This window comes from Mastigoproctus giganteus, chromosome 2 (genome assembly GCF_048544385.1).
Source record: "Mastigoproctus giganteus isolate SK-2022 chromosome 2, ASM4854438v1, whole genome shotgun sequence".
NCBI classification, from domain to species: domain Eukaryota; kingdom Metazoa; phylum Arthropoda; class Arachnida; order Uropygi; family Thelyphonidae; genus Mastigoproctus; species Mastigoproctus giganteus.
The window spans coordinates 178735207-178751516 of NC_143576.1; the positions used below are offsets into that span (position 1 = coordinate 178735207).

Below are 16310 nucleotides of genomic sequence, written 5' to 3' on the forward strand. Positions count from 1 at the left end.
TTGTTTTGTATATTTATCAGTGATATACCTTCAGATGACAGATATCGGATGACAGAAAGGTTGACATGGTTGTTAATGATGATAATGACAGTATGCAACTGTAACATGAAGTAGAAAAGTTCGGCAGATGATGGACTGAGAAGTGGCAAACTGAAGTTTAACAGTGAAAAATGCAAAGTAGTGCATATGGCTAGTAGCATGTATCAGGAGGTGATTATCCCTTTGTACAAGGCAACGGTCTGACCACGCCTTGAATGCTATGTAGAAGTTGGGAGGCTTCCTTTAGGAAGTATGTAGAAGTAGTACGAAGAGGGTAAAAAAGATTGGTAAGTGGAAGAACGGGGTTGCATGGAAGGTTGTAAAACGAGTACAAAGAAGGGAAACAAGATTAGTGAGAGGAACAATGGAGTTGCTCCTTCCAATAAAGGCTTAAGTTCGGCAAGAATTGCAGAATCAGGGGAATTGAAACCTGCAAGGTGATCTTATTGAGGTGTATAAGGCCTTGAATGGTTTCGGCAGGCTCAATGCTGATGGGATTGTTCCTCTTTCTCTGATTACGAATCTGAGAGGTTATAGATTCAAACTGAGGAAAAAACAGTTGTAGAATAGTTGTGGGGAAATTTGCCTTTAGCCAGCAGGAATTCAAGGCAGGAAGAACTAGACAAACATTTGGAGTGAATGGATGGGTGGAATGGGAAGTGTTTTTTTTTTTTTTTTCTCTTTATGCTGCCTTATAAGGATGGTTACTTGCATCAAATGCCTCAACTGATGCATAATGCTGTTGTAAAGAATTTGTTCGAACAACTTTTGGGAAACGAAATAAATGAAAATTTTTAGTGTGGCACTGGTTGACATTACTGGTGTAAATGATCCAGCCCAACTGCTTATCGTCTTAAGTGGAATTAAAGATAAATCTTCATAGTTAAAGATGTAGCTGATCTGCAGAGTATGCATGGAACTACTACAGGTGAAAATATTTATGAAATTTTTTTCTCCAAAGTATTGAAAAGTTAGGATTAAATATTAAGAACCTGGTAGAAGTCACAGCTGACGGTGCAAAACATGAGATTCGTAAAAACTTTGGGATTATGGGTAGAATAATCAAGAAAATGATAGAATACGGAGCTGAACCACGTATTAGAATTCACGGCATTGTTCATTAAGAAGTTCTTTGTGGGAAAGTATTATATTGATTCTCCAACATGTTACCAATGTGGTTAATTCAACTGTAAATTTTATGAGATCACATGGTCTTAACCACAAGTGTGTTTCAACAGGTTCTTTCCGAAATTGAAGTTGAATGCGAAGATGTAATTTTAAATAGGGCAGTGAGATGGCTTAGCCGTGGCAAAGTGTTATTTCGTTTATTTAACCTGTATCATGAAATTAACATATTTATGACAGAAAAGGGGAAACCAATAGAGCAACTATCAAACATGGAGTGGCTGTTTCATCTTGCAATTCTTACATGTTTAGTCATTTAAATGCTTTTAATGTAAAACTACAAGGAAAAGGAAAATTAGCCTCAGATTTGCATAGTGACATCAAATCGTTTCAGAATAAATCGGTATTATTTAAATCTCAAATAGAGTAAGGCAATGTAGTTCACTTTGAAGGTTGTAACGAGCTAAAAAAGAAACACAGTTTTCTGAAGAATCATTGCCTGTCGTAATTGCAATTATTTTTGACGAGATTCAAAGTAGATTTGCTGATATCAGATCTTTTAAAAAATAAGCGAAATCTTGTTTAAGGATTAAAATACTTCTATGGCTCAAAGCTGCAATCCCAAGTTGCAACTTGAAATTATTGATCTTCAAGCCAAAACATGATTCAAAAATAAGTATACTGCGAAAATAAACTGCTTGAATTATACAAAACTCTCCCATCTGAAGAATTTCTTCTAATACAAGAAAATGCCATTAAAACGGCAACTTTGTTCGCATTAACGTATGTTTGCGAGTAGTTTTCTCACCAATGAAATCAAATAAATCCAAATAAATCCAAATAAATCAAATATATCCGATACGCATCATCAGACCAGGGTCTGACGATGGGTATCGCAAGATACCTGAAATGTTACCCAATGTATATTAGTTTAGGATAATACTTAAATAAAATATATTAGTAAATCCACGTGATATAAGAGTGGTTTATGATATATATCAATAATTAATAGCGTAAATTATGTTTTGCTTTTAAGTGAAATTCGTAATATTACCTCAGTGAAATCACTGCATTCGCAACCTTCCCATCTACCTTCACATATGAATTCAATAGTTTTCTCTAAGCTTGGGTAACTGTCCGTTTCATACTCTTCTATGCACTTTCTCAAGTCTGAGACCATCTATAAATAGAAAATTAATTTTCAATATCAGAAAACATAAAAAGACTTTGTTAACCTAAATTCGTTATCATGAAAGTGAGTAATATTTTTTCGAAAGCTAATATCGCATGAAATAAGTATGAAACAAATATCCATATATATAAAAAAAAAAGATTAATCGAAATTTAAAATAAAAGTGTACCTAACAAATTTTTTGTAGATCTCCGGCTGTTTCTATTAGTGAATTTGACTCACAGATCTTCAATATTTAGGATTTTCGTGAAGTATTTCTTCCAAACAATAATATGATATTATCTACAAGTAAGCTTAACAGAAGGTGCTATTCTATTTCTCTCGGCATATCCTCTGATTTCGTTTCACTGTTTTCCATTGAACAGCTATATTTGTTTTTTTTTGCAGTTCTCTTTTTGGCATTTATAGTTTTAATAATCTGCAAATCTAGTCCTTTTTAGCATCTCTTTTACAGAGTTATTTCGTATTTAAACATTCTTTAATGGACGTGGTGCTTTTCATAAAAAATACTACATTTTTGTTCGTAATTTACTATCCCATATGATTTACTGCGTGTGTTTGTCTATACAAATGTTGTTCACAGCAGTTTTTATTAGTATTAGTATTAGAATCAGTAAGATCAAATGGTGTGAGGAAGTGAACGTTTGATTAATCAGCCAAAAATAAATAAAATAATAATTAAAATTAAAAAATAAAACAGAATATTCTATTCACAGTCTCAGTGAACATCACCTTTGGTGATAACTTATGGTAGTTCATCAATTCTTCTGAGATCATTCAGGTTCCTGCCTTACTTTCTCTTTTCCTGCCCTCCTACTCCTTCTCAATTCACGATTTTAACTACAATTTTACTTGAAAACTATTAATCTCACTTTATAAAATACAACCAGAAAATATAGAAAATCCCACTGTCCATAGCACTACCGCACACATATTAAAAGAGTATCTATAATCACTTTGTATCTGAGGAATTTTTATTGTGGCTTAAACACAGAGCATACAGATAAAGCAGAAATATATGAGCTTTCGGCTATATGGTAGCCTTCGTCAGAATTAAAATACTTGAATGGCAGTTGGAATGAAGATGTGCACTGCCAGGTGCGTGAGACGCGAGGTTTAATTGTTTGTTGACGTCTGTGGCTGTGACGCATGATGATGTGGCCAGCGCTTGTCCAATGACAGAACTACTGACTCTGTGATCGGGTTGACTTGGCAACCACTGTTCCTGTTTAAGGATTTATCCGAAGATTTTATATTTAATGATTCCAACCAGGTACGCTTTAGGTAATGGTGGGATCTGTCTACCACCACGACATCGCGGTGTGGGTCGATGTCGTGGTGGGTTGTCCAGACATGTTCGGCGATAGCTGAGTGTTCTATATCCGCTAAACGGATCGCTCTTTTGTGCTCCGAGAGACGTTTCTCGAGTCGACGTCCAGTCTCTCCGAAGTAGCAGCTAGTGCAGTCACGGCAAGAGATGCGGTAGACTAGACGCTCTGCAGAAGGGTGGGGACAGGTGTTTTCACGTTGGAAATGAAAGAACGCAGTTTCCTGCCTGGGAGCTGGATGCACTTTATTCCGTGCGTTCTCAGGATTCTACCGATCTGTTGTGACAGGTTGGGGTAGTATGGGATGAATGCCCTTGTGGATGGCTCGTCACTGTTGGTGTTGTAGCTGGTCGTCACGATGTCACGTGTCTGTAGATCACACCTGTCGAGGACGTCAATGGGGTAGCCACACCTCGTAAGGTCTACTTTGACCCTAGTGACCTCTTTGCGTCTTTCATCAGCGGAGCTGGAGTGTGTCCAGGCGCGAGTAAGCAAGGTTCGGGCCGTGGAGAGGAGGTGGCCACGCGCGTGTGCTGACCGGAAGTTGGTAAACTGGCCAGCACACATGGGCTTACGATAAACTGTAGTCCTCAGGTATGTGCCTTCACGTCGGACAAGTGTGTCTAAGTATGGTAAAGAGTTGTTCGACTCCAGCTCAATCGTGAATTTTATGAAGGGCGATAGTGAGTTGAGGTATGATAGAAGTCGCTGACCTGAGTCTCTAGGGATGACCACGAACACATCGTCAACATAGCGACACCAAAAGGCGATGTGATCAGGTGCGTGTGCAAACGCACGTCCCTCTAACTCCTCCATCACGATGTTTGCTGTGGCTGAGCTGACCGGGGAACCCATGGCCGTGCCATGTATCTGCTGGTAGACTGAGTCATTAAATATGATCGCACCCCCTGTTAAGCACAGTCTGAGGGCGGTGGAAATGTCATCGGGTGTGAGACCAGTTCTTTCGTTGAGGGTTCTATCATTGTCCAAGAGTTGTTTTGCACAAGAAATGGCAAGTTCCACAGGGATGGAGGTAAAGAGCGATATGACGTCGAACGATGCCATAACTTGATTCTGCGAGATTGATACAGTGCGAATCCTCTTTATGAATTCAACACTGTTGGAAACGGTGTGGGTGGTCTTGCCAACCAGAGGAGAAAGAAGTCTCGAGACAAATTTAGACAGCTCGTAAGTCGGTGATCCACAGCAGGATACAATTGGTCTCAGTGGTGTGTCTTCTTTGTGCACTTTCGGTAGGCCGTAAAACCGTGGGATCTGACATCCGGAAGCACGGAGGTGATTACGGGTTGACTGTGTGATCTTCCCTATTCACGATTGAGCTGGAGTCGAACAACTCTTTACCATACTTAGACACACTTGTCCGACGTGAAGGCACATACCTGAGGACTACAGTTTATCGTAAGCCCATGTGTGCTGGCCAGTTTACCAACTTCCGGTCAGCACACGCGCGTGGCCACCTCCTCTCCACGGCCCGAACCTTGCTTACTCGCGCCTGGACACACTCCAGCTCCGCTGATGAAAGACGCAAAGAGGTCACTAGGGTCAAAGTAGACCTTACGAGGTGTGGCTACCCCATTGACGTCCTCGACAGGTGTGATCTACAGACACGTGACATCGTGACGACCAGCTACAACACCAACAGTGACGAGCCATCCACAAGGGCATTCATCCCATACTACCCCAACCTGTCACAACAGATCGGTAGAATCCTGAGAACGCACGGAATAAAGTGCATCCAGCTCCCAGGCAGGAAACTGCGTTCTTTCATTTCCAACGTGAAAACACCTGTCCCCACCCTTCTGCAGAGCGTCTAGTCTACCGCATCTCTTGCCGTGACTGCACTAGCTGCTACTTCGGAGAGACTGGACGTCGACTCGAGAAACGTCTCTCGGAGCACAAAAGAGCGATCCGTTTAGCGGATATAGAACACTCAGCTATCGCCGAACATGTCTGGACAACCCACCACGACATCGACCCACACCGCGATGTCGTGGTGGTAGACAGATCCCACCATTACCTAAAGCGTACCTGGTTGGAATCATTAAATATAAAATCTTCGGATAAATCCTTAAACAGGAACAGTGGTTGCCAAGTCAACCCGATCACAGAGTCAGTAGTTCTGTCATTGGACAAGCGCTGGCCACATCATCATGCGTCACAGCCACAGACGTCAACAAACAATTAAACCTCGCGTCTCACGCACCTGGCAGTGCACATCTTCATTCCAACTGCCATTCATGTATTTTAATTCTGACGAAGGCTACCATATAGCCGAAAGCTCATATATTTCTGCTTTATCTGTACGCTCTGTGTTTAAGCCACAATAAAATTCCTCAATGAATCCAGAGCGCGTAGGCCTGTTTCGTTACACTTTGTATCTGCTTTTGACAAAAAAAAAAAAAAAAAAAAAATAGCAATATTCACACTGTATCCAAAATAGCAGGAATATTATTTTAGCCATATGAAAATATTTTAATAAATTTTAATTAACAATATACTTACATTGTATTCGGCCTTGTCTAAGCAAATTAAATATTCTTTCAGAGATTCTTCAGTCGTCACTAGAAAACAAAGTAGGAAAAGCATTACAAGAATCTCAATTACTTACTGTACGATGGAAATTTTATAATGTAATTATAGATATCCTTCTTAAAACTAATTTTCAACCTGCTTCAGAAAAATTAACAATAATCACTATAAAATTTAAAATGAAATTTAAATCCTTTCATTCTTTTTAATATTGATTTAAGAACTACGCAAGAAGTTTCTGTTCACAGCAACCAAATATCTGCTCATATAAAACGCCATCGCAATATGAATATCAATCAGTCAAATAAACTTTTGAACAAATAATCTTATTTGCGAAGTAAAGTAACCCACCATGTTTCACGTGACAAGGAGAATTGCGTTTAAATAATCGGAAAACAGAACATGAAACTATTTTTATTTATTTATTTTTATTTAACACTAAAAATAAAAAAAGAAGAAGAAATACACGGCAAGGTTATATTATTTATCATATTAAAAACCGACTTAAAAAGAAGTGTAGATCATAAAAACGAACAGCTTTATTTTATGCAAGAATAATTGAAAACGTTTTAGTATTTACATTAAAAGGTTTCAACGATTTTTTCGTTCATGACCCGTAAGATACCTAAACGATGTTAAGTCCAAGTGTTATCTACCATCTAGAGCCACACTAGAAGCAATTTCATTCAGCACTCGACTCGTTCTTATCAGTAAATCCTAGATTTTTGGCTAACGCTGATAATCTTAAATCGTTAGTTCGTTCACTGAAATACTGCAGATTCTAAGGTCCACCTCGAGGTCCAAAAGATCATGCGTCATCTTAATAATTATCTTCATTCAACTGGACTCCCGCTAAATAAAGAATAGTTAAGATATATTACTTTTTCGAAGTAACGTTTCGAAATGATGATCGTGTCTTCATCGATATGCCACGAACCCACAAAGTAAATATGCATAAACATCCTGGTGTAAGGTGAGGTTCTTATCTCAACTTAAAATAAAGAAATTTAAGATGAGATAAGAATCTTACCTTAAATTTCATTCTGTGATCTAAGAAATAATATTTTTATGGCATACATTCGAGTCCCAGTCAAGGATTAATGACCAAACAAGAAGAGGTAATATCGCTTTATTAGCAAACTTTCAGACTTTAGATAATGGAAATTTTTATTCCTCAAACAGCTTACTGGAACGCTACAATTTTCTTCAAATTGGTCCGAAATTTTTTTTCTGATATTCCTTTACGCTATCGAAAGCATGTTAATAGTATAGTAAGGCCAAATGACGCAAGGAAAGACATTTTCTGCATCAGCTAAAATAAAAATAAATAATAATAATAAAGTAAAAAAGAACAAAAAAAATATTGTACTATTCTCATTCCCATAAGATAATCTTCTTAATCTGCTTTGAATTTAGCCAGATTCACTGTCTTTATCACTTTGGGAATCAAGATATTCGAGTGATCGACAACCTTCTGCCCATTGGTTGATTTCAAGAGACCCTGTCTTCTGTTATTCCCTGAGATTTTATAAGTGTGCTCACCTACGAAGAACATCAGCACTTCGTAATTCATTTCAATAATTGAGTTTATTCCAACAAACTAAATAAATAAAATAAATTAAAAAAGTGTGATTTAAAATCTCTAGTAGTCACTATACTGTATAAATAATTTTATATATATATACACACTGTGATGCCGCTTTATTAGGTTCACCCCTGCTGTGCACACAAATGGTTTGTCCCACAACGTTGCAAGTCCCATGACCACCTTTGTGGATATAAATGCAGCAGAACAATCTTTCTAGTATCAGTTAAGCATACAAACCGTAGCAAGAATGGGAAAAAGGAGTGATCTAACGGACTTCGAATGTGGCCTGGTTGTAGGTGCAAGATGTGCTGGACAAAGCATCTCTGAAACGAGTATTCTCCTGAACGTTTCACGCACAAGAGTTCCCAAGGTGTGTTGAGAATGGTGCAACGAACAGAAAACAACCTCTCAACGGCCTCTGCTTCGGTATCACCCGAGTCTTTGTGGGGTCCATTCCTTCGAATTCTGTTAGCGCCTTCTTCCACTCGTCCTCTATTCTGGATATCATGACTTCTTGTGTTTCTACTTCAGCTGCAGTGGGTTGTATTTCCTCTTGTGTCTTTGGTTTTGCGGTGATATGTTTCCTCCTCTGGTTCCATATTATTATTAGTAGTAATCGAGGCATGTGATGCAAGAAAGCAAGCTTATGTAGCATCAGCCAAAAAAAATATATATATAATAAAATAAATTTTCTGTTTATATTTCGGGATGACCAAACGGTCAGAGGAGTTCACAAGACAGACAGATTATGAGAAGCAGCACCGTATTCAGCAGTGTCGGGCTTGAACTCCGGTTACTCAAGGCACGTGCAATTTTGCACCCGCGCGCCTCACCACTAGCCTACGGCGGCTTTACAGATCCATTCCCTATAAACGGTTGCCCAGTTCCTCCATGAATTTATTTAAACTATCAACTTCCACAATGAGAGATGGAAATTTGTTCCAGCAATCAACTGCGGTCCTCTTGAAACTTACTCAAATATCTATAAAGAGAAACGATTTAATCACTCGCTCCGCAAAGACGTAAGCATTTGCCTAATCAAAAAGAAGTTACGACTGCTTATATTATTATTATTATTATTATTATTATTATTATAGTAAAACGATTTTAAGCTGTACTTACGACAAAGTGTACACCAGACGTGACTAACAAATTCGTACTGATCGCAGAGCATGCCACCGACGAAGGCCAACAAGAGAAAGGAGAAGAAAGGCAGCTTTGAGTTCATTCTGACTTGAGGAATAACTTTATTTACTAGTGTCTATCTTTCTATATTTATACACCACTGGATGCTGCTAAAGGAGACTTCTGTATTTGGAAACGTTTGCCTGTTATCTAGTTCATACAATCAGATGCGTTACAGTTAAAACATTTGTTAAAATAGAACTCATTGGTATTCAAAACTGAAATTGAAGACGCATGTGGCTCCGGGTTCCATAGATAAATAAAAAATTCAGTTCAACCGGGGAGAATAGTAAATAAGTTTAAGTAATTAACAGGAGCTTTTGAGATTACGTATCTCTTCGTGAGCTGTGAGAATACATATACAAAATATAAAAAACAATGCTTTCTTAATGGCAATAGCAGCATGCGGCTACACCCAATCATGGAGCCTGTAGTGTTACAGCATGGCAAACGCTGTCACTCAGCTCATGTACGCACCGAGTATCAACAACAATAACCTAGTTCTGCCCAGTAATTGCCTTAGTAACCTCATGCTCGCACCCTGCATCAACAACGATAACCTAGTTCTGTCCAATAAATAAAAATGCCTTAGCATCATCGTGCAAGCGCTCTCATTTTACTCAACATGACCACGCTCTGCACATTCCATTTGTAGCCGTATACATATCGCCTCACGTTCTCTTATATACAGTAGCGAATCCAGATTTTCTTTTAGAACAAATATTATATTGCATATCAGCACATTTAAATTTAATGTAAGCTTCTCCCCCCGTTTGTAATATGGCACTCCATAGCCAAGTGGTCAGAAGGAGAGTGCATCAGCACACGCTCTTTGAGTAGAAAGGAGTTCAAGCACCTCACTGCTAAATACGGTCGATCTGCCAACCCGCACTGGACCAGCGTGGCAGATTTTGGTCCATCTCAAATTTGGTCCATTCTTCAAATTTTTCTTCAGTTATAACTAGAAAGCAGATTAGGAATTACATGATAGATAGAAACTTTATTATTTATTCTAATAAGAAAATTTTATAATGTAATCATCGATATCTTTGTTGAAACTATCTTTCAGAGCGACACAGCTTAGTTCAACTATTGCTAATAACCATCTCATATTATTCAAAATAATATTTAGCTTCCTTTCATTGTTTTGTTGAACTGAGAATTATGAAATGAATTTCCAGTCACTGCCTTCATCGAATTCTTCTGGAAAATATCATCACAATGTGAATTTCATTGAATCGAGTAAACCTTTAAATGAATAAAAAATATTGGTCTTCATACTGCTGAACAACCAGTCAATCAGAGGAGTTTCATTATTTATTTTGTCAATAAATACAATCACTAACCATATTTCGTACTGTCATTGCGGTCTTAAACCACGGTGCAATCGAAGCGCTGTGCTTCTGCACCCTCGTGGTTGACCGCTCGGCTACGTAATAGTAGTAGTAGTGGCATGTGATGCAAGAAAGCAAGTGTATGAGCTTATGTAGCACAAGCCAAAAAAAAAAAAAAAAATCACACCATTCCCTCCAAATGCCTGTCCAGTTCCTCCTTAAATTTATTCAACCTATCAACTTCCACAACGACAGATGGAAGTTTGTTCCAGCAGTTAACCACCCGCTGGCTAAAGGCAAATTTCCGCACATCTATTCTACATCTGTCCTTTCTTAATTTGAATTTATGTCCCCTTAGGTTCGTAATCTGAACAAGTGGAAGGATTCCATCAGAATTCAGCGTGCTCAACCCATTCAAGGCCTTAAACACCTCAATCAGATCACCTCGCAGGTGCCTCGTCTCCATCTGCTGCAATTCGCAGAACTTAAGCCTCTCTTGGTAAGAGGATACTTTCACTCCCCTCACCAACCTTGTTGCCCTTCTCTGTACATGCTCAAGCAAATCTACAATTAAATCTACAATTTACATCCTTCCTAAAATGAGGCCCCCAGACCTTTACGCAGTACTCAAGGCGTGGCCTGACCATTGTCTTATACAGAGGGACAATCACCTCCTTTTCCCTGCTAGAAAAATTCCTATATATCATTGACAAAACCCCATGACCTGCCCTGGCAGCCCTGTCTGCATTGCTCAGAAAATTTCATATCTGACTCCCAGGTTTTTTCATTTTCTACCACCTTAGGTTTAGTACCACACAGTTGGTACGTTTCTCTGTGGTTACTTCTACCCATTTGCAGTACTTTGCATTCGTCAAGGTTAAACTTCAATAATACAAATAATGTGGCAACATCGAAATGGGAGTACAAGTCTATAACCTCTAAAGTGTGTTAGCTTAGTGTAACTCTCACCGTTTGACCTTTGACGTTATGTATAGTGCAGCATAGTTGAATATTAACTTGTCATTCGTTCAGTGAAGTGTACTGTTCAGGTGCTTCGTTTCTTCACTGGTAAGTATCGGCAAAGTTTACTAAATACTAAATAAATATAAGTTAAATCACTCTCCGGAAATCTTTTGTCGGCACGTAAATTCAATCGTTTTTTGCATTTCCTCGAAATGGGCCATAACAAAAATAACTGGACAACGTTTATTTGAAGTAAGCGGTAGGCACTAGTAAGCAGCATAAGCTATAAGTTTGTCTACTTGACAACGTAAAATGTAAAATCTTACAAATTTAAAATAAAAATAATTGCTTTGCTAGAAGTAAAGTTAAAGTTTTAAGAACGCTAGATTTAGTGATGGGATAGTTTAAGCGTAAGAATTGAGAATAGTAGCAAAGGGGTAAACAAGCAATTCAAATAATATGAGAGAGCAAACAGGGACAACAGGACTAAGTAAAAGTGTGCCATTTGAGAAAGGGCGTGAAGAGGTTGCTTAAGGAAGAACAATAACACGTGAAGCGGTATTATGCGAGGTGCATCCTTTGATCTATGACACCGTTAGAACCAAAACAGGAAATGAATGGACATCCCGTGTTTGCGTCAAATTAAAACGGCATCAGGCTGACTGATTTTTGGGTGTTCAGATACTTTTAGAGAGAAAGGTGTGAAACGAAAATGAGTGTTTTTGGAGGTTGCCGGTGGACATGAAAGGGTCATATTGCCTGTGAGAAAAAAAAATAAGAAAGTTCGAGAAAAGGGTTGATTTGCGTGCTAGAGAGACAGCTTGGGAGAAGGTGTTGCCAAATGGAAAGGAACGTAAATTTAAACAGAGGGGGAGGATTGGTCGGAGTCCTTAGGGGAGGCGTGGCAAACTTGAGGGAAAGAGTGAAGTTCGGGGAGAGAAAAATTGAGAGAAAAGAGCATTCTGTGTCTGACTCCTGTGTGGTGTGATCAAAGAGAAGAAGGTCGTGAGTGCGGGTTGAAGTGGAGGTGGGCGAGTTTGGTAATGTAGACCCTTGTAAAGAGAATGAGCCAGGTATGTACACCTGTGAATATATCGTCTACACAAGAAGGTGTGTCATATTTATTCATTTATTTAATATATTTTCTTTTTCACCACGGGGAATTATTATAATTATTTATTTGTTTATTATTATTATTATTTTTTTTTTTTTGCACCACGGGAAATATATTTTGTTTTTATTTAATTTTTATTTATTATTTTTTATTTTATTTATTTTTCCCCTCTCTGGAGTGGGTCCCCAGAGAAATCTGGCCCACCTTTTGGCAACATCAGGTGGTTCAGAGTCTCGTATCGAGACAATACGTGCTCTATTGGGACTGGCCCACCTTCCCGTGGTGTGGACGAGTACCCAGAATCATCTGTCCAGGTGACTGATCCCTTGTACAGTCACTTTCGACCCCATTCCTTCCCCTTTGCCTGATTGACCAAGTGTCCATTGATTGGTTGGGGATGCCTTCGCCTATATCCCCTTACTCTTATTTTCATTCCCCCTTCTTCGGTACCACCTGTACTACCTAATTCTATCTAATCGCTTTTTTTTAAATTAATTAATTTATTTATTTTATTATTTTTTATTTTTATTATTTGTATTGTTTTTTATTTTTTGTTTAACTTGGTCTCCGCTCAGGAAGCTGAGGCGACCCTGACGGAGACTAGCCAGAGAGTTATGGGCAGCCTGGCTACTTCCTAGTGGCGTGTGCGGGCAACGTGGGGTTCCACCAGGAGCCCTGCGGCCAAATTCCAGGACACACAACAGAACCCAACACAAAACTATGTATTCAACACACAACACTTTTGTGGCATCCGAAGTAGTACTGTATTTCTTCACAGTGTAAATATGGCGCAGATGTGGGAAACCACAGGTGACGCCTGACGCTAACACTGTATGTCCTATCAGTTGCTTCGCAAGTCGTCACATTAGTTCTCGGTGCTCGGGTGTCTGCTCAGAAGATGGCGCCTTTTATCAGTTCAGTAACGACCATATCTGGGACAGTGTCCTGGCCGTGATTTCCATGGGTCCTATTTTGTAATAATGAACTGTGGAATGAACTGTAATAATGAATTGTAGAGTTGACTGGTTGTCCGTGCCTCATATGCTTGGGTCGCACATAGGAGCAGGATCTCATCTCGTTCTTTGAGTGCTCAGGAGGATTGATCGTTGAAGGTGAGAGTCATACTCGATGTCTCTTGGGATGTTTCGTCCTTGTGTGGTTTTGTTTATGGCATTCTCTTCAGTGGATCTTCTCGTCAGTTCCTGATCGCATTTCGAGTTCTTCTTCTTGCGAAGAGCTCCCAGGCAAATATGGACATGATTTGATATTCGTCCCTTGAATCCAATAGGTGATGTTCTTTCCATTGGGGTATGAATCTCAGTCTCGTTATGAAGATTCCCGGAGGTCCTCATATATGGGACACTGGTACATCAGATGCTCCCAGCTCTCGCTTTCTCCACAAGGACAGTTTGGATCTTGGAGTATACCCAGCGTGGCGAGTTGTCATTAAAGGGCCCGTGGCCAGTCAGCAAGTTTGAAAGTTGTTTAGAGGCCCGGGTGGAGCCACGCAGGCGACTTCGGGAAAGTTTTTTCTACAAGGGGGATGAATTTCCTCGTTACCTCGCCCTTGTGCGAAGGGAACCATCTGATCTGCCACGTTTTGTTTCAGGTGTGCCTGCAATCGTGCTTTCTCTTGTTTTTCTCCGTTTGCCGGTTCTATTGTATGCCCCAAGAAGGTAATGGTAATCCCTTTCGTTATGTACTATGTCAGGCTACATCTAATTATTTCCAGTTCCAGCGGCAAGACTCCCGCCACAACCTGGAGCGCCTCCGAGCTGATTCTATTACAAGCACGCGTTATTTTCAACAATATTATATTTACCGTTGTATTGAGTTAAGGATCCTTTTGTTGGTTACGGTCGTCATATTGTGGCAGAATGTGGCAGCTGCGTATGTGATTATTGAGATAAAAGTGGCTTTGTAATAAAGAGCCAGTGTTCTTTTGTTTAGTTCCCAGTCTCGTCGCGTGACTCGGGCTACCATGGCAGCATAGTTTCTAATTTCCTTTCTGCATTGTATGAGGTGTGGCTTGAACGTGAGCTTTGTGTCGAGGATTATGCCAAGGTGTCTCATTTAGGTGGCAAACCTGATTGTAGCTCCGTTTATGGGGGTCTCCTTGGATCAAAGGTTCCTTCCACTGCAGTTTCAGCAAATTGGATAATCACAGATGCTGCGTATCAAATGATCACTTTCTTTATTTTACTATTACAAAGACCACAACTAACAAAATTCTCCACTTTGCTATTAATAAACTGTCAATTATCTTGTTTAGCAATTTTCTTATAATTGCTATTCCAACTTGCATTAAAAAAAAAAAATGTCAAGAGTGCCCCAGAAGTGAAAGTATGTCTGTCAGCCTCGAAATAAAACCGGAGTGCCCCCAGCAGTGAGCGCATATCTGCAGTCTCGAGGGAAAACCGGAGTGCCCAAGGATCTGAAGCAAGCCTGTCTGCCTCGAAGGAAAACCGGAGAGCCCAAGAAACTGAAGTAAGTCTGTCAGCCGCGTGGGAAACCTGAACGCGAGGACACTGGAAGCAGCGGCGAAGTCAGAAAGTAAGTCTGTTCCTTGTTTCTTTATTGAATCCTGAACTGAAGGACTCATAACATAGCTCTGTAAGCCATTGAGTGATAGTCCTTGTAAAAGAAAGGAACATTCCTGTTGTTAATGATTATGAATATATGTAAGGGTGGTTCAGGAGTACTTTATTTGTTTGTTATTTGGTTTTTGGAGCATTAGCAACTAAGGCCATATAGCTCCGAGATATGCGGTAGTCATTCCCTGACCTTTCCGCATCCTCCGTATTTGGTGGTCACGTTCTCGAACCCCGGTCTAATAAAGAAGCGTGTGCTATGCACTGCTGCTCTTGCCCACCTGTCTACGGAGGCGCCACAGGAGTAGTAAAATCAAAGTAATAATGTAAAGGAATTAGTAAAGAAATTATATTTATAAGGGTAGTACTTTAAGGATAGGTTAATCTATTTAATTAAATTAGGCCAAGTGCCAATCAAGGTAACATATCATACGTGCTGCAAAGAGAAATAAATCTTATTAATAGATAAACCTCGTGAGTAAAGAGGGATGACTAAGGTGATAACTAGGGTGTCTAAGATATTAATTAAGGCAGAATGGGTGACCTATAAGGAATGTTATTGAGATAAGAGGGTACCGGATGTAATACGTATTATGTGTTAGAGGCTAGAAACGAAGATGCTAAACGAGTAATAAGAGCTGAAATAAATATTATTGATGTAAGAGAAAGAGAGAAAAACAAATTGGTAATGTAAGAGAATGATTGAGTAATCATTGTGCAGTCAGTTTTATGTAAAATACAACTGATACAAACTGATGTTAATAATTCTCATATTGAGAATAACTGAGAAGAGAGAGATAGAGAGACAGTGTAGTGTATTGTAGCATGGTTTACATATGAATATGAAAATTACGATGGTTGTATGTAATTATTTGTTTCTTTTATGTAAATGTCGTTGTATGCTCATTAACAGTTCGTTAAATTTTGTAAACAAAATGTGTGGCTTTAATGTTCTGCTAACAACCGCTTTACACACCCTAGAAATTGGAGAAATTGCCACCCCCCACATATACAAATCTGACAAATCAATAGGGTGTTCAGCGAATTACAATTTTTTAGATAAGTTAATAATAAAATTTTTAAGTAAATTAATAACCAAAATAATAAAAATAAAATAAAAATAATATAATAAAAAATAACCTCCCCACACAACAACTAACCTAATATGGTGGTGGATTGTTTTTTTACGTTTTTTTTAAATTTCTTTTCAGATTAAATAAATAGCTAAAAAAATATCATAAACATATTAAAAACGTTTAGTGAAGAAACGTTTAACATTTCTTCACTAAACGTTTGGCCTC

General features: G+C 39.0%; 1 protein-coding gene across 2 annotated transcripts in view; it reads right to left on the reverse strand.

Annotated features, from left to right (window-relative positions):
- Positions 1-16310, reverse strand: part of LOC150089788 (uncharacterized) — a 46629-nt gene that overhangs the window by 8043 nt on the left and 22276 nt on the right. Inside the window, exons 3-4 of one of the 2 annotated variants that reach the window (XM_090368811.1) lie at positions 6208-6266; positions 2219-2344 (exon numbers count right to left, since the gene is read on the reverse strand). In XM_090368811.1, the coding sequence (XP_090224937.1) occupies positions 2219-2344; positions 6208-6266 (185 nt within the window). Of the gene's footprint in view, positions 1-2218; positions 2345-6207; positions 6267-16310 lie in introns of those variants that run through there. The other variant, XM_090368810.1, reaches the window with a different exon arrangement.